The sequence below is a fragment of the Phaenicophaeus curvirostris genome, chromosome 13 (assembly GCF_032191515.1).
Source record: "Phaenicophaeus curvirostris isolate KB17595 chromosome 13, BPBGC_Pcur_1.0, whole genome shotgun sequence".
NCBI classification, from domain to species: domain Eukaryota; kingdom Metazoa; phylum Chordata; class Aves; order Cuculiformes; family Cuculidae; genus Phaenicophaeus; species Phaenicophaeus curvirostris.
The window spans coordinates 3350742-3376525 of record NC_091404.1 but is presented as its reverse complement, the minus strand read 5'-3'; the positions used below and the strand labels follow the sequence as shown (position 1 = coordinate 3376525).

The 25784-nt window shown below is 55.2% G+C and overlaps 2 protein-coding genes across 3 annotated transcripts in view; one reads left to right on the top strand and one right to left on the bottom strand.

Annotated features, from left to right (window-relative positions):
* The window catches only part of SLC16A2 (solute carrier family 16 member 2), a 51443-nt gene extending 50276 nt beyond the window's left edge, over positions 1 to 1167 (bottom strand). Inside the window, exon 1 of the mRNA XM_069868026.1 lies at positions 976 to 1167. Coding sequence (XP_069724127.1) covers positions 976 to 1167 — 192 coding nt within the window. The remainder of the gene's footprint in view (positions 1 to 975) is intronic.
* On the top strand, positions 1072 to 22261 carry LOC138726261 (actin-binding protein WASF3-like). 2 transcript variants are annotated; one of them, XM_069867864.1, is made up of 9 exons: positions 1072 to 1089; positions 14263 to 14421; positions 16721 to 16855; positions 16995 to 17148; positions 17880 to 17997; positions 18141 to 18256; positions 19126 to 19392; positions 20104 to 20486; positions 21303 to 22261. In XM_069867864.1, exons 2-9 carry the CDS (start codon positions 14289 to 14291, stop codon positions 21458 to 21460), a joined length of 1464 nt encoding a protein of 487 aa, XP_069723965.1. In that variant the 5' UTR covers positions 1072 to 1089; positions 14263 to 14288; the 3' UTR covers positions 21461 to 22261. The 2 variants fall into 2 exon arrangements, with proteins under 2 accessions (XP_069723965.1, XP_069723966.1); XM_069867865.1 differs by lacking the exon at positions 1072 to 1089 and adding an exon at positions 14039 to 14103.
* The last annotated feature ends 3523 nt before the right edge of the window (positions 22262 to 25784 follow it).

The following is a 25784-nucleotide window of genomic DNA, read 5'->3' as shown; positions in this document are numbered from 1 at the left end:
CTCTCTGTTCCCACGGGGTCCCTGGGTGTCGGGGGGGGTCTCTCAGTTCCCAAGGTGTCTCTGGATGCCGTGGGGTGCCCCTGTTCCTGGGTGTGTGTGGGGGTGTCTCTCGGTTCCCTGGGGGTGTCTCTGTTCCCTAGGAGTCTCTGGATGCCCGGGGGGGGGGGGGGGGTGTCTCTCTGTTCCCGGAGGGTCCCTGTTCCCTGGGGGTCCCTGTGTTCCTGGGGGGGGTCCCTGTGTTTCCTAGGGGTCTCTCTGTTCCCGAGGGTCCCTGTGTTCCCTGGGGGTCCCTGTGTTCTTGGGGGGGGTCCCTCTGTTTTCTAGGGGTCTCTCTGTACCCGGGGGGGTCTCTGTGTTCCTGAAGGGTCCCTGTGTTCCCTGGGGGTCCCTGTGTTCCTGGGGGGGTCCCTCTGTTTCCTAGGGGTCTCTCTGTTCCAGGAGGGTCCCTGTGTTCCCTGAGGGTCCCTGTATTCCCGGTGGAGGTCTCTCTGTTTCTGGGGGCTCCCTGTGTTCCCTGGGGGGGGGTCCCTGTGTTCCTGGGGGTGTCCCTCTGTTTCCTAGGGGTCTCTCTGTTCCCGGGGGGGTCCCTGTGTTCCCTGGGGGTGTCTCTGTTCCTGGAGGGTCCCTGTATTCCCGGGGGGCGTCCCTCTGTTTCCTAGGGGTCCCTGTATTCCCGGGGGGGTCCCTCTGTTTCCTAGGGGGTCCCTGTGTTCCTGGGGGGGGTCCCTCTGTTTCCTAGGGGTCTCTCTGTTCCTGGGGGCTCCCTGCGTTCCCTGGGGCTCCCTGTGTTCCCGGGGGGTCCCTGTGTTCCCGGGGGGTCTCTCTGTTCCCGGGGGCTCCCCTGCGTTCCCGGTGGCTCCCTGTGTTCCCGGGGGGTCCCTGTGTTCCGGGGGGGTCCCTGTGTCCCGGGGGTGCCCCTGTCCCCGCGGTGCGGGCGCGGGGCGGAGCCGGGGGGCACATGCGCCGTGCGCGCACTGCGGAGCGCGGGGGGAGCGGCAGCGCCGCAGCCCCGCACCGCCCCGCGGGGCCCCCCCCGACACCCCGACCCCCCCCCCCCGACACGCCGACATCACCCGCCGACCGGCCCAGGTGAGCGGGGAAGGGATGCGGGGGGGACACGCCGCGGGGGAGCGGGGTCCGGAGCTTGCCGGGGGGGGGACACCCCATCGCCGGGCATCGGGGAGCCTCCCCGGGGCTTGGCACGCTTCTTATTGCCCCCCAACCCCTGCCTGGAAGGGATCCCCCCACCTCTCTGCATCCCCGCGCCGAGGAGGGGTCTGAGCTGCTTTACATCCTTGCACGGGGAGAGCTGTCTCCGCTGCTTTGCATCCCTCATTGCGGGGTGTCCTTATAGCTTTGCATCCCTCATTGTGGGGGTGTCCCTGTAGATTTGCATCCCTCATTGAAGGGCTGAACCCCATAGCTTTGCATCCCTCATTGTGGGGGTGTCCCTACAGCTTTGCGTCCCACATTGTAGGGCTGAACCCCTGGCTTTGCATCCCTCATTGCAGAGCTGACCCTATAGCTTTGCATCCCTCATTGTGGGGGTGTCCCTGTAGCTTTGCATCCCTCATTGTGGGGGTGTCCCTGTAGCTTTGCATCCCTCATTGCAGGGCTGACCCTATAGCTTTGCATCCCTCATTGTGGGGGTGTCCCTGTAGCTTTGCATCCCTCATTGTGGGGGTGTCCCTGTAGCTTTGCATCCCTCATTGCAGGGCTGAACCCCTGGCTTTGCATCCCTCATTGCAGGGCTGACCCCCTGGCTTTGCATCCCTCATTACAGAGCTGACCCTATAGCTTTGCATCCCTCATTGTGGGGGTGTCCCTGCTGGCTTCACAGGGGTCTCCCCATAGCTTTGCATCCCTCATTGCAGGACTGACCCTATAGCTTTGCATCCCTCATTGTGGGGGTGTCCCTGCTGGCTTCACGGGGGTGTCCCTATAGCTCTGCATCCCTCATTGAAGGGCTGACCCCATAGCTTTGCATGCCTCATTGTGGGGGTGTCCCTGTAGCTTTACATCCCTCATTGCAGGGCTGAACCCCTGGCTTTGCATCCCTCGTTGCAGAGCTGACCCTATAGCTTTGCATCTCTCATTGTGGAGGTGTCCCCGCTGGCTTCACAGGGGTCTCCCCATAGCTTTGCATCCCTCATTGCAGGACTGACCCTATAGCTTTGCATCCCTCATTGTGGGGGTGTCCCTGTAGATTTGCATCCCTCATTGTGGGGGTGTCCCTGTAGATTTGCATCTCTCATTGTGGGGGTGTCCGTGTAGCTTTACATCCCTCATTGCAGGGCTGAACCCCTGGCTTTGCATCCCTCATTGCAGAGCTGACCCTATAGCTTTGCATCCCTCAATGTGGGGGTGTCCCTGCTGGCTTCACAGGGGTGTCCCATAGCTTTCCATCCCTCATTGAAGGGCTGGCCCCCTGGCTTTGCATCCCTCATGGTGGGGGTGTCCCCATAGCTTTTTGGGGACGACGGCAGCGCGTCGCTTTGCATCCTTGCATCGGGAGGCATTTGTCGGAGCTGGTTCACATCCTTCTCACTTCGCACCGATTGATTGCTGGGGGGGGGGGGGTGGGATGCTCCCCCGTTGCATGGGGTGGAGGGAGTCAGGCTGCTTTACACCTTTTCATTGAGGGGGAGACCCCCGAACCACTTAGCATCACAGTGCTCTGAGCTGCTGCATCCTTGCATGGCTGGGGTGGGGGCATTGCTCTGCTTCTTGTAGGTGAAAAGGTGAAAATCCTAGCAGCTTTACAACCTTGTAAGGGACGGGGGGAAGAGGCGTCTTTGCCCCCTTGCATGGTGGGGATGGGGGAGCATGGTGGGGATGGGTGGGAAGTGCTGTCACTTTGCATTCCTGCATGGAGAGGGGGGGTACCTGGCTGCTTTGCACCCTTGCATTGGCAGTGGGATGGGGGGGAAGCAGCGCTTTACATCCCTGCATCTTGGGGAGGGAAGATCCACCCAATGCTTTTCATTTTGACATCGTCGTGGAGGGTCAGCTGGGCCCTTGGGGCCCTCCTGGGGGTTTGGAGCCCCTCTGCCCCCCAAAAACGGGGGACATCCCTCATTGTGGGGGTGTCCCCGTTGCTTTGCAGGGCCTGGGCCTCCGGGCTCAGTGATTCAGCTACTTGCAGGGAGCTTTAACCGTATCGCTTAAAACTGGAGTTCTTGCTGCCTCGTGGTGGTGTCGGCATGGTAAAATACCTCTGGATTAAGATGCTTTTTAGCGTAGTTCGTGGCTGCTTTGTCTGCAGCTGCCTGGCACACAGCAGCCGGCTGCTGGATACGCTGCCGGACACAGGCAGCCAAGGACCTGGATGGATGGGCAGGTCGGCAATGGCAGAATTAATAATTCATCTTCAAAACTTCAGCGTGCCAAGGCACACCCCTCACTGCATCCCACTGCCTGGGTTTTAGAGATGCTGCTAGATTAATTTGAAAAAAAAAGAAATAAAAGAACAAGAAAGGCATTTTGATGGCGTCTCTGTATCTCAGCAGCATCCCCTGACAGGTTGAGCAGCTCAGCGATTAGGGGAGGTTGAAGAGAGCAGCAGCCCAGCAAAACTTCATCTGGCAGCTAGAAGGTTAACCTGCAGCATCCTCTTCTGTCGCAAACGCAGGGCACACTCAGGGCTCTTACATATAATGCCTGTGATGCAACCCAGACCCCAAATATCTGTTCCTTCCCCCAGGGGGTGAAGCCCCCAGAGAAAACTCAAGCTTAAGCATATTTTGCTTTGAGCTGTCATCTCCCTTGGCCCAGTTCTGAACCAAAGATGCTCGTCCTCCATTTTATGGTGGATGACAAATCAGCTGCGGATGCCAAGATCTTGACAAGTTACTAACAACAGCCCTCAAGCCAAAAGTGTTAAAATAAATATAAAAAAAAAAAAGAAAAAAATGAAGAAGATAAACAGGAATGTTTTTTGCAGAGCTGCTCATCCCAAAGCCACCCTCGGAGCTGCACCCTGTGGGCGAGATCCACAGCGTGTTGTGGGTCTCTGAGCAGAGGGGATGCGAGCGGCTCCGAGGCAGGAGCTGGCCTCACTCCCCCGGGTTCCAGTGGGATTTTTGCAGGGTTGTACAGCATCATCAGCCTGGGAAGCACCGGCCCTGCCCGGGCACACAGCGCAGCCCTGGCAGGGAAAGGCTGGGAGCTCTCGGAGGCTGGAGATGCTGTTGGCGCGGTGGTTGCCGAAGGCAGGGAGCGCTGGGTTTCCAGAAGGGCCCTTGCTGCTCACTGAGGGTTTATCAAAGCTCCTTCTATATTGGGGAGAATAAGGCGGGTTTGTTCAGCAGCATCTCGCTCGCGCAAACCGCCAGCTAGCGGGAGAGATCCTCCTGTTAATGAGCTGAGCACAAGAGGGGAAACAAATGTCATTGAAGATTTTCCTTTGGTGATAAGGATTCGTTACAAACAACTCAGGTTTCTGGGCCAGCGGGGATCTTTTCCAGCCAAAACAGAGCTGGGATCTGTGCTGCCATCCCCTGACTCCTCCTCAGAAGATGAAGGCTGACATCGCTGCTCCCAGGTGGTCCCAGCACAGGAGCAGCTGAAGGATGACAGAGGAGGATCACGTGTATTTTCATCTGCACCTTTTTACCACCCCTTTCTCTCTTTGGCATTAGAGTATCACGGGGTTGTGTTTGCATGGATTTGGTGTCATAGAATCATAGAATAACCAGGTTGGAAGAGACCCACCGGATCATCGAGTCCAACCATTCCCATCAATCACTAAACCATGTCCCTCAGCACCTCGTCCACCCATCCCTTAAACCCTTCCAGGGAAGGTGACTCAACCCCCTCCCTGGGCAGCCTCTGCCAGTGCCCAATGACCCTTGCCATGAAAAATTTTTTCCTTATGTCCAGCCTAAACCTCCCCTGGTGGAGCTTGAGGCCATTCCCTCTCGTCTTGTCCCCTGTCACTTGGGAGAAGAGCCCAGCTCCCTCCTCTCCACAACCTCCTTTCAGGTAGTTGCAGAGAGCAATGAGGTCTCCCCTCAGCCTTGGTTTGTATCCAAAGCAGAGACAGAACCAAAGGGGGGTGGTGGTGCCGGGTCTGTCCAGGGGCTGGCAGCAGCTTCTGTGGGATAGGAGGGACCTGATGAAATGGCCCTCGACACCCTGGCCAGCAGCGGGGCGCAGTGAGGGCTCCTAGTTTCTGAAAAATCAAACAACAGAACCCAAACCCCACATCAACTAAAACCCAAGGGAAACAACTTGTTTGTTTTTCGGGTAGTCCCAAGCACAACTACGGGCTGGGCAGAGAATGGATTGAGGGCAGCCCTGAGAAGGACTTGGGGGGCTGGGGGATGATAAGCTTAGCATGAGCTGGCAACGTGTGCTCGCAGCCCAGAAACCAACCGGGTCCTGGGCTGCATCCCAAGCAGTGGGAACAACAGGCGAGGGAGGGGATTCTGCCCCTCTGCTCCACTCTTTGAGACCAAACCTGGAGCCCTGCCTCCAGTTCTGGAGTCCTCAGCGCAGGCAGGACTTGGAGCTGTTGGAGCGAGTCCAGAGGAGGCCACGGAGATGATCTGGGGACTGGAGAACCTGTACGAGGACAGGCTGAGAGAGTTGGGGTTGTTCAGCCTGGAGAAGAGAAGGCTGTGGGGAGACCTTAGAGCAGCTTCCAGTGCTGAAAAGGGCTTCGGGAATGCTGGGGAGGGGCTCTCAATCAGGGAAGGCACAGGGTGAGGGGGAATTGAGATGGTTTTGCCATGAGGGTGGGGAGGCCCTGGCCCAGGTTTCCCAGAGCAGTGGTGGCTGCCCCATCCCTGGAGTTGTTCAGGCCAGGCTGGATGGGGCTTGGAGCCCCTGATCCAGTGGGAGGTGTCCCTGCCCATGGCAGGGGGTGGGACTGGATGGGCTTTGAGATCCCTTCCAACCCAAACCATTCCACGATTCTATGAACTACCTGAAAACCCTCTTGCTAATTTAGTGTTTGCTGGTTGCGTACCTGTAAAGAAACATCATGTAGATTAAAATCATCAGGGAGCCTGTTTTAAACCAGCCATGCAGCAGGGCAAGCTTTTATTCTAACCCTGAGGTAGCGAGGCAGTTGCATTTATGGCATCCTCCTAAGCAGGCTTTTAGGCGAAGATTGGTGTTGCGCAGCCCAGCCTCCGGAGGCGTTTGTGATTTACAGGCAATTTAGTCAAGTGCTGTTCCTAGAGCTGAAACATTTTGCAGTAGAAGGGGGGGAAAAAAATACTGTGGCATTTACTAATAAAACTCTTGAGGAATATTTTTAGCTGTGATTTAGCGTTATGTTACACTTCGCTGTGATGCGTTTGTTCGCTGAAGCCTCCTGGCAGTTGTCAGCCGTGGTGGAGCTGCCTTCGGCTGAGTGAGAAGAGGAGGAGAGCTGCAGATGGACCGGAGGAGAGGTGCGGGCAGTGCTCCCAGCCGGGGCGGGTGATGTGCCTTCCTGGTGGGACACAGGTCACCGATTCAGCCCCAACCCAGGGAGCGATGCAGCTCTGCCCCAGGGCCAGAAAAACATCCAGCTCCCTCCTCCCTTTGGCTGGAGGATCTGACCCTTTCCCTGCAGTTGCAGCTCAACCCCAGTCTGTCCTTGGCTAATAGCAAATATTCCTCTGTGCCACCCAGGAGCGGGGCTGAGACCTCTCAACTCGTTTCACACGTGCTGCAGGAGCAGCAAGTCCACAGCCCTGGCTTCCAGCTCCCCAAAAAACCTGCAGATGGGGGCACTGCAAACAGCATCCCCTCTTCTGGGGATTTCTCAGTCCTCAAGGCATTTTGCCACCTGATGCTTTGCCATGAGATGTGCTAACCCTTGTCGTTCAGGTTGGGGCTGGGATGCTTTAAGTGGCCCCAGAACATTTGGAAAGCCAGACTCCTTTTGGATGTTGTGCTCTCAAGGAGAGGGCAGTAGTGTTGCTTCTCCCACTCCCATCAGCCTTAGTGCAATCATGAGAATTTACTGTCACTGAAGATCTTCCTCTGGTTTATTATAAGCAAGGAAAATGCTTGAGTTCTAGCCGGTTTTAATGTAGTTAATTAACCTTTGGACAATAGCTCCGAGGTGATTATCAGCTTCACACAAAACAGTGACACTTGTCATGCTGGTAATATTCACAGTCAGTGGGGTTAGCAACAAATTCAAAAGCAGTTGCAGATGCATTTCGTAAATTAGAGCAACGGGTCTTTGTGGTGCAGGGTGTGCTCCATTTTGTGTGTGGTACATTAGCAGATCTGGTCCAGGTTTCTCTGTGTTGCAAAGAGCCGTCTGTGGTTTGTGCTGGTTGATTTTTTTCTGAGACACCAGAGCTTCAGCCTCCATAGTCTATAGGCTCTCCCTCCCAGGTCTGTTCGTGGTTGAGAAGCAGGAGTTTAGAGCCACCTGAGCCAGAGGGGGACCCTCAGCCATTAGGGAGCTGCTGGTGGCCCTGTCTGTCCTCCACAGATTTGTTCTGTTGCCTCTTGAACCCTCCTGCCCCTATTTCCAGCACCCGCTGTGACTGAGCTCCACAAATCAATGTCTCCAGTGCTTATTTCTGGCTTCTCAGAAACACTGCACACCCCAGGGACGCTTCCCAGGACTCTCCTGTACCAGCACTGTCCTGCTGAACTCCACAGGCCAAGCTCCTTCAGGCACCTATGAGTCCAGTGAGCACCATCTCCACCTCTTGACCTTTTCCTCACTCTAGAGTTGGCTTTTTTTTGCGTCCTTTCAATATTTCAGGGCTGCCTTGTGTCTCCTTCCCTTTCCTGCCCCGACAGCTCTTCCCTACTTCATCATTCCTGGGGTGCTCACACCAAAGCGCAGGTTGCTGTCCCGAACAGGTGTTACGAGATCAAGCGCTTCTGATACTTTTGATACTCATTTGTAAACTCGTTTTTATCTTTTGTTCAGGGATCATCAATTTTCAATATCCCACTCTGTTTTTTCACACTACTTTGGCTCCCGGCATCCCACCAAAGCTTTTGCTCCCTTGCAGAGGCCTCTGGTTCCTGGCAGTGTCTGGTCCTCAGGGCTCTGCAGCACCCTTTGGAGCTTGGATTGCAAGGGCTGAACAGACAGAGTGCTCCCAAAGCTCAGCCCTGAGCTGAGCTTAGCTGCAGGGCCTGACCAAACTCCTGGTCTCCAGGCATTTGGTGTTGCTGTTCTCACTCCACTTATCCACATTCTCCCCAGAGCAGGCTCAGGGTTTTCTTAGCCGTCTGACAAACATCGAATTAGATTTTCCTTGGTCACCTTGTACAAGCTCAGCTGCTGCTCCACGTGTCATCTAGCCGGTTGGGTGCTGTGTTTCAATACCATCACACAAGGTGTTGAAGATACCTCTGTGGCTGATTATTTGGTTTTTGCATACCGGTGGTGGCAACCTGCATGTCCTTCCTAGCTCAGCTCTGCTCAGCTCTGCCATGGCTCCTTTCCCAATGCCTGGTTTTCCTGCAGGGAGCACCCAGCCGTAGAAAGCAAAGCCCAAAATCGCCTCCTGTACCACCTTGGCTCAGTGAAGGAGCACAGCAGCAGGGGGACTTCTCTCCCATGCAATGAGAAGCAGGTCACTGGGGCTGAGACTGCAGGTATCAGGCACTAACCAAACCAGTATCTGTCATGAGCATTAGCCAGGACCTGAGAAACGTGTTGTCACCCAGCTTGTCCCTCCTTGCAGGGCCATCCAGAGCATGTGTGATCCTTCAGGCCACTTTGGACCCCGCCACAGGAATCCAGCTTGGCTTTGCAAGTCACAGCTCAATCCCCTGCTCAGTGGGAGAGGGTGTGTGGGTTTGGAGGTGCAGTGGAAGTGAGGGGACAGTTATGTGCATGAAAAGCTATTGTAGAGAATATAAGGAGCAATGGCTGGACCCAAAACTCCATTTCTGGGGCTCTCTTACAAAACAAGAGCTGCAGAAGAGCTCCTGAGGGCCGCAGGGACTTAAAGCTGCCAGATGCGATGGCTGCTGAGATGAGGGATGACATCTGGAAGGAGCACGCTGTAGGGGTCACCTGTGAGCCAGCATCTGCAAATCACACTGCTCGTCTGGTCAGGGGAGACTGGAGCTGGCAGCCCTGGGCTGGGACAGAGCTTTTCTCCAGCCCTCCTGCACTCTCCTGCATGGGCTGGGAAAGCAGGGGCTGCTCTTCAATAGCATCAGCAGCTCTGGCGTTTGGGGAGCTGTGGTCCATTTGCTGATTGTTCTTTGGAAGAAATCAGCTTCTTACAGCAGACGATAGAGCTTATTTCTGATCTCATCACCTTCCCTGCTTGGGCATCTCAGCTGATCTTTGCTCGGGCAGCAGTGAGCTGGACATGGTTCCCTTCCAAGCTCCTTTGCTTGGGTTGGAAAGGAGGTGGGAGGCTGCGTCTCTGCGAGCTGTTGCCCGGCTTGGGTGGGATACAGCAGACATCGAGCTGGGTTTGTGGCCGTGGGGAACACCGAGGCTCATCGTGGGCTGAAGAGGTCAAAGCAGTGGTGGGGAACTGGGCTGAGCAGCCTGATGCATCTCCCAGAGCACAGGCAGCTCAGCGCCACTGCCCCAGCAGGATGCCAAGGAGGTGTGACAGATGTATTATGGAAATTGCAGCGTGCTACCTGGGGAAGCAGCTACGCACTGTAGAAATGCAGACGCTTTCCAGTTACCAGCAGCAGCAGCAAGTCTCTCCTTGGCCTGACAGCTGAGGCTGCCACCACTGCGTTTCACCTACATTTCCCAGTACAGCAAGATTTAGAGTTATTGACTATTTCAGCAGTCGAGGAGAGAAGATGAGTCATGGGAGAGCCCGTGCGGTGTGCCTGTACCACGGCAGCAGCTCTGAGGGCTTCCTGGGCTGGTCCTACTCCTGTCTTCCATCTCCTTCCTGCTGAGTTTGTGGCTCCCATTTTCCTTCTGCAGCCTGACACCAGTGATGCCCCACCGGGGACTGTCTGTCAGGACACAACAAAACCTTATGGATTTTAGTCCATGTAAGTGGTACCAGGGTCTGGCTGGTGTTCTCAGCCCCAGCAGAAGAGATGCTCACCTTACAACAACACCCTGTAGGGAAACGGGAAGACTTAGGTCACCACAGAAGGTTTGGCTGGTTGAGGTTGTGCCTTTGAGTCCCACACCCGTGGAGCGGCCAGCACCTAAAGAACCTGGGACCATGGGATGAGAAATAAATGAGAAGCAAATCTTGCTGAGGGTGATTGGAAGAGCCTGTATAATCACCTAAACCTGAGTGGGATGTGGAAGACAAAGCAGCACTGTTATCCCAAAGCTGCCGCAGGGTGGGATCAGAGGGGCCATGGTGATCCGGGGTGCGGCTGAGGTCTCCCTGCAGCCTTGGAGCCATCGGCTCCATCTCTTAAGGTGCTCTCAGCTAGAGAGGAAAAGAAAGACCTGGACCCAAGGCTGGCATATTTCCTGAGCCACAGTTGGAGAGGAGAGCAGGAGCAGGGCACAAGAGGAAGAGCTCATCCCCACCTTGCCAGCAAGGATAGACACGTGTATCCCAAGGGATGACTTCAGGAATTCCTTTTTGAACCCTCTGTGCCAGAGGATGTGTTTCAGAGCAGAGCCCAGCCCAGGGCTGCCTGGGCATGGTCAGACACCTTCCACCAAACCTGGTGCAGCCCAGCAAGGTGGAAAACCCTTCCTGATGTCCAGCCTGAGCATGGACACCAAGTCTGGACGTCCTACTCGCCTTGGATCAAGTCTTTTTTTCCCCAGCAGTGCTGGTGGAACCCTGCTCGCACCTGGGCTGGGCTCTTGCAGCAAGAGGACAAGGTCAGTACTGGTCTCCAGCCCTGCTCCTGGCCACACGCCGCTGAATCTCACCCCTGCAAGCAGCTCCTGCCCCAGGTGTGGGTCTCCCTGGCTGGATGCTGGCACCCAAGGGAAGTTCTGGCACAGTCTTCAGGGCTGGCATTCAGCCTGTGTCACATCCTTGCCTGTGTCCCTGTCCCCTTTGGCTCCTGCTTGAACTGGGGCAACATAGAATCACCAGGTTGGAAAAGACCCACCAGATCATCGAGTCCAACCATTCCCATCAATCACTAAACCATGTCCCTCAGCACCTCATCCACCCGTCCCTTAAACCCCTCCAGGGAAGGTGACTCAACCCCCTCCCTGGGCAGCCTCTGCCAGTGCCCATTGACCCTTTCTGTGAAATATTTTTTCCTAATGTCCATCCTGAACCTCCCCTGGCGGAGCTTGAGGCCATTCCCTCTCGTCCTGTCCCCTGTCCCTTGGGAGAAGAGCCCAGCTCCCTCCTCTCCACAACCTCCTTTCAGGGAGTTGTAGAGAGCAATGAGGTCTCCCCTCAGCCTCCTCTTCTCCAGGCTCCCTACAAGAAGGACACTGAGTTCCTGGAGCACGTCCAGAGAAGGGAATGGAGCTGGGGAAGGGGCTGGAGAACAGGTTGTGCGAGGGGTGGCTGAGGGACCTGAGGTGGTCGAGGAGTGGCTGAGGGACCTGGGGTGGTTTAGCCTGGAGAAAAGGAGGCTGAGGGGAAACCTTATCACCGTTGACAACCGCCTGAGAGGAGGTTGTAGTGAGGTGGGTGCTGGTCTCTTCTACCAAGTGACAGGCAATAGGAGAAGAGGAAATGGCCTCAAGTTGCACCAGGGGAGGTTGGCTTTAGACATCAGGAAAAATTTCTTCACTGAAAGGGTCCACAGGCCCTGGGAGAGGCTGCCAGGGAGGTGGTGGAGTCCCCATCCCTGGAGGGGTTTAAAAGATGGGCAGATGTGGTGCTCAGGGATCCGTTTTAATAGTGGACAGGGATGGTTGGGCTTGCTGATCTCTAAGGTCTTTTCCAACTTAGTGATTCTATGATTCTCTGAGTCAGGACAGGCCTCAAGAGTGCAGGTTTTGGCCAGAAGTTGCGTTTTTACCCCAGAAGGCAGAGATTTGGTGCTGCTGGAGCGTGAGGGATGCTGTTAGAGCAGGTTGAGATGGCACTTGCCATGGAAACGGACGGCTGGGGTTTCTGACCTCTCTGTTCCTGTTAGCAGGCATTAATTGAAGAGGTTAAAAAGCAGCTTCTCCCTTGGCTCAGCAAAAGCTACCTGTCTCGGCTGCCGTAGCCTAAATGTGTGTGCGTAACTCCTCCTTGGGTTCTTCTGCAGCAAGCTCTGAGTCTTGCTAGGGCTTTTGGGGGTGAGGGTGGAAATCAAAGACATCTTTTTTCTCCAGGTGTGCTCTTCCCATGGTGTGATCTCAAATGCTGTTATCAGGCCACAAACGCACCTTCTGCATGTCTGTTTCAGACCTCAAATCCTTTTTTTTTTTTTTTCTTCATCCCCCTCTGAGGTCCCCATGGGGACGGAGGCGCGGGTGGCCCTGATTCCTCCTGGGCCCAGAGCGTGGGGACAAAAAGCCTTGGGTGCCCATGGCTGCGTCCCAGGCGGATGCTGAGAAAGGCTCTTTGTTCCCTGTTTCTAATTACTAGGCCCAAGAGCTCGTTAACTGCTCTGCCCCTCGCTCTCTCCCGCCCCGCAGCCACCGCTCGGGGAGAAACTCCTTGCGGATGTGCCAGTGCTCAGCCTTGGGGTGCAGATTCTGGGGTCACGCACAAGACCAGCTCAAAGCTGGCTTGGGGTGAAGCTGCTGGTGTTGCTCATCTCTTTCCACAGCCTGGGAGGTGCCCAGAGCACGGGGTTGTATGTGGCCGGAGCAGATGTCCATCAGCAGGGATCCTGAGCCTCCCCCTGCGAACTCCGTCACAGATTTCTCAGCTGAATAAGAACCAGCTGGCAGAAGCCTCTTGGTTTCTTTGTGAACCAGGCACAGAACCAACCCCACCATCCACGTGCAGTGGCTTTAGGAAGCACCAGCAGACATGTGGGTTTTGCTCTGAGCCCGAAGCATCCCGTGACCCTAAAGGAGGGTTCAGGCTGGGGTCCTTCTCACAGCAGAGCAGAGCCCGGCCGTTCACCCTGATACAGATCTGGGAGCACAATCAGCCCTTTGGGAAGCCCGATATGAATGATTTAGGCACAATTTTGGGGCTCTTTCATGGAGGGAGTTTGCATTTGCATTTGAAATCTGTGGAGGAGCTGGCGATGCTGATGACAGGAGCGCTGGCTGGTGCTATCAATGGGAAACTGTTCTGTCTAATGCTGCCGGGGCCAAAAAATGTGAACTCTGCAGATTTCTGGCTCCATTCATGGTCAGAATCGCTGGCTCTGTTGTTAGTGCCCGGCTGCTTCCAGCTATTAAAGGCTCAGAAGCTGGTTTTCCTTCATTGCCAAAGCAGAGGAGCATTTTGTGAAAGACGAGGTGGATGGGGAGAGGGGGCTGGGATGTGAAATGAGGGGATTCAGCTCGCTGCATTCAGGAGCTGGGAAGGCTGTTTATGTTCTCCAGTCCTTCTGGAATCCAGTCTGTGGATTTTTAATGCTAAAGCCATCAGTTTGCCTTTGCCTTGGGAGTGGAGCTGAGGCCCGATGAACTCATGTCACCTAAGCCCGCCCTGTGCAAGCCTGTGGGTCATCACCTGCTTTGTGCCTGTCCCAGTCCCAGGCTGCAGCACCCCAGGATAAACCACTGTGATTAATAAATGCTCCTTTTCTTTTTCCTCCTTTCTCAGCCTGTTTTACACCCCTCGCCCTTTCCACCAGCAGAGTAACCTGGCCCCAGCACCTCCCCTTCATACCCCACTGTGCCCCTATCTCATCCTTCCTTGCCAGCTCCCATGGATGCTCTCACTGGAGATGGGGCTGCTGAGTGCAGGTGTTTCTCTGCATTTTCTTGACCCCTGTAGAAGACAAACCCTCCTGGTTCCAACAGGGGTGGTGGTGGAGCTGTGGGGCTGCGGAGAGCAGGGCTGAGCTGGCCGTGGCAGCTTGCCTCGTAGTGCGTGCACAAATAAAACCCTGGAGAGCTTTGCACTGAGCTGGAAATAATGGCATTACAAGCGCTTGCTCGCTTCTGGTCGCTGTTTGGGTTGGATGAGGTGGTTTGGGGCCGGCTGAGAGGCTGCAGCGTTGCGGGGGCTGCTCCTGCTTTGGGAAGGTAGGTGGGAAAGGCTCCAGTGGCACGGTGGCTTGGCAGCAGAGCCCAAGGGTGGGCACAGGGCTCTGGCGTGGTTCTTGCCTCTGTCCTGGCATCTGTGGACTCGCCAGCATCTGGAGGTTTGCACCCGTGGAGCATCCCCTGCCTGGAAAACCCGCTGGGGCAGCATCTTCTGCATCCCGGTGTCCCCTAGGCAGAGAGAACAGGAAGAAAAAACAAGCAAATGGCAAAATCTGTGTATTTTTTTTCTTTATTTTTTTTCTTTCTCCTTTGCCCAGGAGCGGTGTGAGGGCTCGTCGGCATCATGCCACTGGTGAAGAGGAATATCGAGCCTCGGCACCTGTGCCGGGGGGCTCTTCCCGAGGGGGTGACAAGTGAGCTGGAATGTGTCACCAACAGCACGCTGGCTGCCATCATCAAGCAGCTGGGCAGCCTCAGTAAGTCACCAACAGCGACGGTGCTGTGGGACGGGGCAGCGGGATGCTGGTGGGATGCTTATGGGATGCTAGTGGGTTGCTGCTGGGATGCTGCTGGGATGCTGCTGGGATGCCGTGGTCACTTGCCCCAGCTCCAGTCACAGAGATACGAGGGTTACACAAGAACCATGCAGGCTGCAGCCACCCCTAATTCAATGACAATTACCAACTAGCAAAAATAAAAGTGGATGCTCAACGTGGGGACTTGGTGGCATTTTTAGGACCTGTTTTCCTCCTGTAGCTGGTCTGTGCGGCTGTGGATGGGAAAGCCTTTGTGAGCCCCTTGCTTCTCAGCTTGGCCAGAAATAGGAAGGTCAAGTGAAGGTTAAAAAACCCCAACCTATTCTTTTTAATCTTAGAGCTTTATGTGAAAGGGAGATCTATAGAAAAGGTTGAGATCCTTGGTTTTCATCCTGCCCAGGGACTGATTTCAGCAGAAAAGGGGAGGACGAGAGCACTGCACGTGCCGATGTGAGGATTTAATAGGGGCAGCCTGTTACACTGCCGAGGATCGTCTTAAAATAGAAAGAGAAGCACAGGGTCTTCAGAGAGCTTCCTCTTCCTACTCCACCCCCTGAACTGGATTCTTCTCTAAAATACTCCTAGAAAAATAAACTCTATATTTAGGGAGCTGCTGGAGGCGTGGTGGCTGACATGAGCAGCACCCATGGGTGCTCAGGCCGTTGGCTGCTTCATCCACAGAAAGGAAATCGAACACAAATGGCCAAGCTGGGTGACAGGCTGAGCGGATACAGAAAGCAGCTTGGCCGTGGGAGCTGTTTGATATGTGGGGTTTGAGGAAACTCTGAGGAGCTGAGGGGATGGGATGGGATGGGATGGGATGGGATGGGATGGGATGGGATGGGATGGGTGCTTGGATAGGATGAGGGCTGGGATGGGTGCTGAGATGGGTGCTGGGATGGATGCTGGGATGGGATGGGTGCTGGGATGGGTGCTGGAACAGGATGGATGCTGGAATGGGAGAGAGGCTGGGATGAGTGTTGGGATGGGTGCACGGATAGAAGAGGTGCTAGGATGGAGTGGGAGCTTGGCTCAGCTGGGTGCTGAGATGGGTGCTGGGATCGATGCTGGGATGGATGCTGGGATGGGATGGGTGCTGGGATGGGATGGGTGCTGGGATGGGATGGGTGCTGGGGTGGGTGCTGGGATGGGATGGGTGCTGAGATGGGTGCTGGGATCGATGCTGGGATGGATGCTGGGGTGGGTGCTGGGATGGGATGGGTGCTGAGATGGGATGGGTGCTGAGATGGGATGGGTGCTGGGATGGATGCTGGGGTGGGTGCTGGGATGGGATGGGTGGTGAGATGGGATGGGTGCTGGGGTGGGTGCTGGGGTGGGATGGGTGCTGGAATAACATGGGTGCTGGGAATGGAGAGAGGCTGGGATAGGTGCTGGAATGGGTGCAGGGATGGAACAGGTGCTGGGCTGGGCTGTGTGCTGAGATGGGCACTTGGATGGGTGCCGGGATGGGTGCTGGAATGGGTACGGGGATAGATGCTGGAGTGGGATGGGTGCTGGGATGGGTGCTGGGATGGAATAAGTACTGGGATGGGCTGGGGGCTGGGCTGGGCTGGGTGCTGAGATGGCTGCTGGAATAGGATGGGTGCTGAGATGGGATGGAGGCTGGGGTGGGTGCTGGGGTGGAACAGGTGCTAGGATGGGCTGTGTGCTGGGATGGAACAGGTGCTGTAGCCTGCAGGTGTCAGCAATGCCCTGCTAGGCACCCTGCTCAGACCTGGGAGAACCATAGCCCTAACAAAGAGCTATTGTAGCAGTGCACCGAGTCCTGCAGGAAAATAGCTGCCAAAGTGGGCCAAAAAGCAGCTCCTCCGTGCTGTAGCTCTCCCCACTGCTCTGCTCTCTGTTTTCCACCTTCAGGACTGAGTTTCACAGGTCATGGTGTGTGATGATAGTTTTTTGGCTGCATCAATCCTGGTAGATCGAAAGGCTTTTTGGGGCACACACCACTGTGGTTCAGTGCCTCCTGTGGGTAGCACACTCCCTGCAAAGGATGCTTGTGCATACAGGACGGGGCAGAAGGAAGAGTGGGTGGTGTGTGCTCCCCTCCCTCAGTGCGGCATGTTGCCAGGTTCGGGGGAGGGTAAAGCTCATCTCCCCCCAAAAATAAGGCTGGGGAGAGAGCCTCACGGAGCTGGCAGGAGGCATGTGGGGCAGGGGCTGAGTGGTGGCTACCTGCTGCCGCCGTTGCCCATCACGGGCGCACGTTGCCTTCTGCCAGGCAGGCATGCGGAGGACATCTTTGGCGAGCTCTTCAACGAAGCCAACAGTTTCTACATGCGGATGAACTCGCTGCAGGAGAGGGTGGACCTGCTGGTGATCAAGGTGACGCAACTGGACTCCACTGTGGAGGAAGGTGAGGGGCTGGGGCTGTTTTGGGGTGATGGCCAGGTACAAGCGGGTGGGGGAAATGCACCTGGGGCTGGATGATCCACCATGCCCAGTTTGGAGGTCTGGGGTCAGCCCTACATCCCATTTTCTTCCTGTGTCTCCAGTTTCGCTGCAGGACATCAACATGCGGAAAGCCTTCAAGAGCTCCACGGTGCAGAACCAGCAGGTCGTGTCTCGCAACTCCATCCCCAACCCGGTGATGGAGATGTACCAGCGCTGCGACAAGCCCCCGCCACTCAACATCCTCACGCCCTACAGGTAGGGCAGCCAGCGCAGCTCTCTCTGGGTGGCCCTGAAGGGCGCTTTCCAGGAGAGGCATAGAGGGGTCCACTCTGCTGCTTGGTGAGGTCTGAGAGGCTGATTTCTCTGGTTTCTATGCCACCATCCTGGTTGCATGGGGCACTTGGGACTAGCAGCCCCGCGCAGTGTTACTGCTGGTCGTGACTGCTGTGTTGGACATGTTCGTGGTGGGCCAACAGCTTATTGCTCTGATCATAGAAGGGTTTGAGTTGCAAGGGACTTTAAAGATCATCTAATTCCACCCCCCACTGCGATGGGTAGGGACACCTGCCACTGGATCAGGCTGCTTAAGGACCCATCCAACCTGGCTTTGAACACTTCCAGGGATGGGGCAGCCACAGCTTCCCTGGGCAACCTGTTCTAGTGCCTCCCCACCCTCATTGTGAAGAAATTCCTCCTTATGTCTAGTCTAAATCTGCCCCTCTCTAATTTATAGCAATTCCCCCATATCCTATCATTCCATGCCTCCGTAAAGAGTTCCTCCCCAGATTTCTTGTAGCCCCTTTCAGCTACTGGAAGGTCGCTATAAGGTCTCCTTGGAGCCTTCTCTTCTCCGGGCTGAACAACCCCAACTCTCTCAGCCTGTCTTCATGTGGGAGGTGCTCATACCAAACCCTGCTGTGCAGGGGAAGAGGGGGGGTTGTCTTCTGTGGCTGATAACCACTTCTCCTCTCTCCCCAACCCCCCAGGGACGACAAAAAGGACGGCCTCAAGTTCTACACCGACCCCTCCTACTTCTTCAACTTATGGAAAGAGAAAATGTTACAGGCAACAGAAGATAAGAGAAAGGAGAAGCGCAGGCAGAAGGTAACGGGCAAGTGGGGAACACTGGGTGCTCCCCCCCCATTGCAATGGGTGTATCTCGTGGGCTGGGCGATGCTCCCTGGGTACAGCTCCCCGCGCAGAGGAGCTGGGCTGGAGATGGAGCTGCAGCTTGTGTGTATCCCCAGGAGCAGCGGCTGGTGGAGGACTCCACCCGGGAGGTGAAGAAAGTGAGGAAAGCCCGCAACCGGCGCCTGGAGTGGAACATGATGGCGTATGATAAAGAGTTTCGACCCGATAACAGGTTCTCACCATCCCCCTATCACATGGCGTCATCGGAAGGATCACTGTCCCCAGATAATAGGCAGGTTTTACCTACTATGTGTTTAGCTCTCCGGCTCTCCTTTGCTTTTCTCTTCTTCTCCATCTTTGAGGGATGTGCTGCCTGCGCCCTGTCAGGGTGTTACGCTGTAAACCCATGGGAGCTTCATAGACAGCTGGTGCCCCTAGGGTCATATCCTGGAGTTGGTGTTGGGATAAAGCTGTAGCACTTTCCATTTAACATAGAATCATAGAATCTTCAGGTTGGAAAAGACCCACCAGATCATTGAGTCCAACCATTCCTATCAAACACTAAACCATGTCCCTCAGCACCTCGTCCACCTGTCCCTTAAACCCCTCCAGGGAAGGTGACTCAACCCCCTCCCTGGGCAGCCTCTGCCAGTGCCCAATGACCCTTGCCATGAAAAATTTTTTCCTGATGTCCAGCCTAAACATCCCCTGGCAGAGCTTGAGGCCATTCCCTCTCGTCCTGTCCCCTGTCACCTGGGAGAAGAGCCCAGCTCCCTCCTCTCCGCAACCTCCTTTCAGGGAGTTGGAGAGAGCAATGAGGTCTCCCCTCAGCCTCCTCTTCTCCAGGCTAAACACCCCCAGCTCTCTCAGCCGCTCCTCGTAAGGCCTGATTAGCAGCTAAGAAAAGAGACTGTTCAGCTGTGTTGATGTCCTCCTCCCCTCTGCTATCTCTCTGCTTTCTTGTACATCTGTTTATTTTTTGGCCATTCTTGGTTTTGTTGCCTCAACCCCAAAATATCCCCAAACCCACATACCCCTGACCCCCACATCAGGCTAACCTCCCTCCCAGGAGTACGACCGTTGGGTTTTCCTGTGCCGTAGATCTTATGCGTCAGACGCAGCCGACCACTCATACCCAGCGAGCCCAAACCACCCTGCGCAGCTGCTGGCCCCAGCATCCCACCTGGCCCCGGCGGAGCACAAGGAGGGGGTCGTGGTGGCTGCTTCCCCCCAGGAGCACGTCTACCGCCCAGCACCGACAGCCGGCAGCCGGCAGAACAGCCTCAACCGCCTCCAGCAGCCCCACGTGCCACAGCCGCCCGAGGCTATCCTCAATGGGCCAAGACCTCACTTAGTCAAGGATTATGGGTAGGGCTTCAGCTTGCCTCTTCCCTGGCAGAGGGTTGTCCAGGGCAAGGGGGGTGTGGTGTGGGGCCGATGGGTGAAGGCTTCTGCTGATGGGAAGGAGCTGTGGATGGGAGCCAAGGCCAAATGAGTCAGGAGCACTTTTCATAGAATCATACAATCATCAGGTTGGAAAAGACCCATTGGATCATCGAGTCCAGCCATTCCTGTCAATCACTAAACCATGTCCCTCAGGACCTCATCCACCCGTCCCTTAAACCCCTCCAGGGAAGGTGACTCAACCACCTCCCTGGGCAGCCTGTTTCCATGAAAAACTTTTGCCTAATGTCCAGCCTAAACCTCCCCTGGTGGAGCTTGAGGCCATTCCCTCTCATCCTGTCCCCTGTCACTTGGGAGAAGAGACCAGCACCCTCCTCTCCACAATCTCCTTTCCTTGGCGTAACCTCATCCCAGATAAGGGGGCAAGGTGGATGGAGGGGACCATTTTCCCCTGGGATGTCGGCTGCCTTCCCACTACTGCCTTCCCCGTAAGCCATCTCTCCAGTAGAGCTCCCCCACCTCTGTGACGCTGGGATAGAGTTTACATGGGGCTTGAGAGCAAACCAAGCCACAGCTCGGCTGGTCGTTGCCTAGGATGAGCGATGGGTGTCCCCAGCGGGCGGTGGGTGCTGTTGTTCCTCATGCTGCTGACACGGCTTTGCCCTCCCGTCGCAGCCCACAGCCGGTGCCGATGGCAGAATACTTCGTGCCGCCTGCCCCGCCGCCTCCGCCGCCCGTCATCCCCTCTGCGCAGACCGCCTTCGACAGCCCCATCTCAGCTCCTCCTGCGCTGGCCCCTGGCTCAGCTGGACCCCCCTCCTATGCGCCCTCACCGCCTCCGGCACCCCCTGGCCCCTACTCCGCTTCCCCACCGCAGGCTGGCCCCATGGGACCCCCGGTGGCACCCCCGCCGCCGCCGCCGGGCCCCCCTGCCGTCTCCGCCTCGCCGGCGCACTCGGCGTCGCCGCCAGCCCCCACCATGGAGCCCCGCAAGCCACAGATCCCGCTGATGCCCATGAGCGACGCCCGGAGCGACCTCCTGGCAGCCATCCGCAGGGGTGAGCGGTGGGAGGGGTGGCAGCAGGAGCTGGGGAGATGGGTCCCCGGCACTGCCACCGCGGTGGCAAAATACCTCGTGGCGTAGAGTTGGGTGGCGTTGGCTTCACTGAGTGCAAGGTGAGCCCTGGGTGGCTGGGGGATGCGTGAAGATGGTGGCACCCAGGGGGATGTTGGAGGGAGATGGGAGAAACCCATTGCTGGAGATGGGACAGAGCCCCACAGGGATGAGCAGCAGCTCTCATAGAATCATAGAATCACCAGGTTGGAAAAGACCCACCGGATCATCAGGTCCAACCTTTCCCATCAATCACTAAACCATGTCCCTCAGCACCTCATCCACCCGTCCCTTAAACCCCTCCAGGGAAGGTGACTCAACCACCTCCCTGAGCAGCCTGTTCCAGTGCCCAATCATGCACGTGGCCTCCTTCCAGGCTGTAGCAGGTGATGTGCTCCAAGGCTTCTCCCCTTGAGGTGCCCCCGTCGCAATGGGAGGGAGAACCCAGTGTCCCCCACTTACCTCTTACCTTCTGCCGGCGCTTCTCCTTTCTCCCAGCAAATCTTCAGGTTGAACGGCAGATTTAACCTTTAAGAAGGTTCAACCTCTTAAACGCTAAGTGGAAGCAGAGGAGGAACTTTATTCTATTCTATAGCTTTATAATCACGTGCATTGCATTATTATCTCATATAGCTTTATGATTGTGTGCCTCTTTCTGCAAGGAGGCCATGGCCGTCTCGTTTCAGCTGTTACTTTTAACTGGGGGGATACTACGCATCCGTGGCTGATGAGCATGTTTCCCCCTCTTTCCCTACTGCAGGAATCCAGCTCCGGAAAGTCCAGGAACAATGGGAGCAAGAGGCCAAAAAAGAGCCTGTGGGCAATGACGTGGCGACGATCCTGTCCCGCCGGATCGCGGTTGAGTACAGCGAGTCCGACGATGACTCCGAGCTGGACGATAACGAGTGGTCAGACTGAGGGGCCCCGGGGCTGGGCTGGCGCTGAGCTTCCCGGCTCCGTACCAGGTGTGTATAGGCGCCTTCCCCAACGTCAGTGCCAACGAGCGCGGGCAGCCCCGCTCATTCAGGAGCTTTGCTTTTACACCATGTTGAAAACCCTTCAGGCAACAGCAGCACTGGTAGGATACACCTCAGAGGCAGTGAGACCACAAATTAGCAGCACCTTCACGTTTAACGACTTCAAAAATGCTCCAAAGGCAGGTTGATAGGATTACTCCAGATTTACACCTGGGCCAAGGCCAGGGACTGGCCCTGAGTGTGCTCTGCTAGAGAAGGGAAACCCAGAGGCGTAAGTGCTTTTTCAGCTAGATGTTGGATGTCTTAATGAGAAGCTCCTGGAGAAGAAGCCAGTTTGTACAAGGAGTGCGACCACGGGTGTGCAGGGATGGCTGTGTGCTGGGCTTGGGGATGCTCTGCTACCTTTATTTTGTAGGATTGGGCAGCTCCGAGGGCTCCTTCCCCATAGAGCAACGCACTGTGTTTTGCGGCAGTTCCGTAGGGATGGTCACCGTTGTGCTGTCACTCCTTGGAGAAAAACAACGTGTGGTGACCAGGGCCTGTTTCCATCCTTAGTTTTCTGGGAGAAAGGCTTGTGCAGCTGGTAGGGAGGCAGAATTTGCATGGGCTTTGAAAGGTACAACGTGTGCTGTCCTGTAGCAGAAAGAGGCTGCCAGCTTGGGAGCAGAGGGGTCCAGGGAGCTTCCCCTGGCCCAGCTCTCCTTGGCCTTGGCACTACACCATTTCAGTGCCATTTGAAAAAAAAAAATGTAAACCCAAGCCACAGAAACAAAAGGAGAGAGAGGTACTTTGCAGCCCACAAACTACACCCGTATGATTGAGATCAGCTCGGACCCAGGCACTGATCCTGCCCTGCTGGATCCTGCCCTGGGGGAGCCTGGGCAGCAGGGCCACCCCCCAATGCGCTGAAAATACCCCATCCAAGCATTGCATGATTCTTCAGAGGCTTTTTATGCAGCCACAGCAGTAAGAGGCCTAGGAAGGCAGAGGGAAGGGGTGGTGAATACTGAAAATATCCCAGTCACGAGTCAGAGCCTGCAGAAAGCTGGGAGAGTTTCTCTACCAGCAGCAAATGGGTCAGGACCAGCCACAGACTTGCCTGACATGCTATCCCAAGGTCTTCTTTTGTGTTCCCATTTACTATGAGTCCCTGGACAGGGGAAAACTGAGTCCCCACATTGCATTTCTTCTGGGGAGAAGCTGTGCTCTGAGCCCACCTCCGCTGCTCTCCCAGTAGCCATATATGTGATGGCTACAAAAAGTAGTATTTTGACTATCTAGGAGGGGACCATGTCTGTAAAGGAAGTGGGACGATATGACTGGGACCCAAAAGGCTCCAAGGCTGGTGTTTAAATTCACCCTGAGAGTTGCTGATGGCGAATGATGCCCCAGGTGTCTGCTTGTTTTCACCTTCATGGTAAGATGCCACGAACCCTCTGCCCAGCTGCTGAGAAACACTCCCAGGAGCTCTCCCTTCTCTTGACCTTCACAAAACAGCCTGTGTCCCTTGGACATGATGCCTCCCTCCAAGATGCAGAGAACTGGCTGTAAAAGCTTTCAGCTAAAGCTTGGCATCTCCGCCCGGGCAGAGAGCCCCTGCGGGGCTCCCGATGCTTTCCTTGGCAAGGCAGATGGGGTCTGACCTGGAGCAGGTGCAGAAGAAAGGCTTGAAAATATTCAGAGTAACATTGAAGAGTTACCTGGTAGTATTCATTATAGTGTTATTAATACATATGCAATTGTGATGCTGTTCGTATGTGAAGAGAAATTGGGTTTACGTGAATAGTTTAGAGAAAGTGAGGACTCTTTCTGGGAGAAAGAAGAGCAGAGGGCTGTCGGAGCTGCTGTTACGTGTTACGGTGGTCGAAGGGCTTCAGAGGTGACTGCGAGGACCCAAATGGTGCCTAGGCAGAGCTGGGGAGTCTCACCAGCACCTGAAAGGGCTCTGGGACATGCAGCACTGGCTTGTCCCTTGGGTCTGTGACTGCCCTGATTCTAGGAAGCTAAGCTGATCCTGGTGGAAACTGGAGAGGAGCCCAGTGCCCCCAAGAGACTGGATCCCTTCTTTTCGTGCACTACTTGCATTGTGTGTCACATCAAACTGTGGTAATTCTGGTAGGACTCCATTGGCATGTGGTGGGTCAAGAATGTCCCTATGGCTCCCGCTTCCCTGTCACCTCCCAGCAACTTTGCTATGCTTGGGGTTGGCAACAGTCACTCAACCTGTGCTACTACCAGGGTCGATGCCGTTACGTGGCAAAGCGCTTGACAATCATGTAATTCAAGCCTTGTCTGCTCTGTGCAAGGGCCGCATCTGCAGAGCAGATGCACAGCCAGGAGCCACGGGCATGCAAGGAGCAAGGCTCACCCCCATTTCTTCACATCTTTATGTTCTTATACCGTCTTCTCTTTGGATGTGCCAGCTCATCCTCACCAATTACAGTGTGCTTAAGGAAGTTTCCAGCCCCTGGTAACACAAGTCCATTTCACGTGCTCAACTCCAAAGCAAGTCAGGAGGACCATAACCTCCTGGCATTGTCCATTTCTTCAAGACATCATGATCCAGCTCTTCCAAGGATATGAAATGCATCAGCTGCACTGAAGCTGTCTTGATACCAGAGGCGGGGCTGATCCACAGGTAGCCTCTCCCCAGTGAGATGTCTACGTTGCTCAGGTTTCCTATGTACCCGGTGGAGAAGTAACTTTATAGTCAGTGTGGACTGTAGACACCCACTTCTGGTCTGGTCTTGGTGCACCTTACTCTTCCCAGCTCTTTCCTGGCAGCACCACAAGGAAGGCAACACATGATGGCACCGAGGCCCCCAGTCTCATGGTGAGGCCATTCTTTTAAGGCTAGGCCAACGTCCTCCGTGCCTTTGCTTGAGGGACTCAGCCACGTTTGACAATGACAGTCTTCAGTTTAGGTGCGTTCATCTTTTTTTTGCCCAGGTGACCTGTGAAATCCAACACAAGTGACACCGGCTCCTTGGCCGGGCTGGATTAGCTCTGCTGGAATTGGTTGAGCCGTACTAATTAACGCTGGCTGGCTGACCCATATGCTGCGTACTCAATATTTTGTACATATGTGCCTATTTCCGTATACTCTTCCAGAAGTAGGCCATGCTGTATTACACAACCTGGTGTGCTCAAATCCCCACGTAGGCTGATATAAATGTGAATATTTAAATATTTTATCTAGCTTGGCAGCCATTAAATCTACAATTCAGGTCACAGATGATTGAATTTCCTCTCTCTCAAGTGTACCAGAAGTGGGCTGAGGAGATTCTCCTCTACATTAAGGTATCACATTCCATGTTTTAACTTTGCAGTGGCATTTCATTGCCGACAGATAATCACAGAGTGCCAAACATTTAATGTGCCCAACCGATCTCCTGAGAGTTCCTCCTTCCATTTTATCTGCTTTCTCCTACTCGCCAATTTATGGGCATGGATTAAAAATAATAAATACGGCTGCCAACAGGCAGAAGGATGTTCTGTGTGCGTGCAAATTGGGCTGGAGACAGCAGAAGAGTAATTTAGCCAGTTTGGTTCTGGTTAAAGGTATTAACTGGAGGCTGTAGCCCTTGAGGTCCATTAGGAACCTCTTGGACATTTCTGATTTGTCTTAAAAGGGACATGATGGGGACCACCGTGCCCATGGTGGTCCATGGGCACTCGTTGCCTGGGAAGGCTACATCAGGTGTGAAGTCTTGTCTTGCTCAAGTTTCATGAAGGTTGGGGGAAATCTAGCAGTGTTCGCATCGCATTGTTGCACCCACAGCATCAGTCCGGTTGCAAGTGAGCGTTGGAGCTGGCTGTTGGCACTGGTGGCTCTTCATGGATCAGTGTCCTGAAGGAAGAAGGGATTAGGTAGCTTCTAACTTCCCACCCTAGGCAGAGAGTAAGCATTACATCTTATGAGAGCTCCTGCTTTTGCAGCTATTTTATCCCAGGATGGCTTTATTCTGCTGAAAAGCATGTCTGAATGTAGCTTCTCCAGAGAGCTGCCTTCACAGAAGAGCCCTCAAATTTCCTCCCAGCAGCTTTTACACCTCTGTCTCCCTTTCAAGACTCCCAACAGTCTGAACAGAAGCTCTACAGACTCTGTTGGGAACAGAGCCTGAGTTAACACCTCGGCTTTAACGATAAATGGAAGTTCGACTTGGAGGGAGGCAAGTTGTAGCACTGGAAGTGGTATTTTTACAGGATGCTTTCCAGAAGTGCATAGCTGGCAGGAGCACCATGCTGTTCACTTGTGGACCGTG

Bases quoted from the DNA above. Each gene is read 5' to 3' on its own strand.
- LOC138726261 (XM_069867864.1), top strand. From the start codon at position 14,289: ATGCCACTGGTGAAGAGGAATATCGAGCCTCGGCACCTGTGCCGGGGG. The intron at 17,998-18,140 runs GTAACGGGCAAG...GTGTATCCCCAG, and splicing joins AGGAGAAGCGCAGGCAGAAG to GAGCAGCGGCTGGTGGAGGA. The intron at 19,393-20,103 runs GTAGGGCTTCAG...CTCCCGTCGCAG, and splicing joins CACTTAGTCAAGGATTATGG to CCCACAGCCGGTGCCGATGG.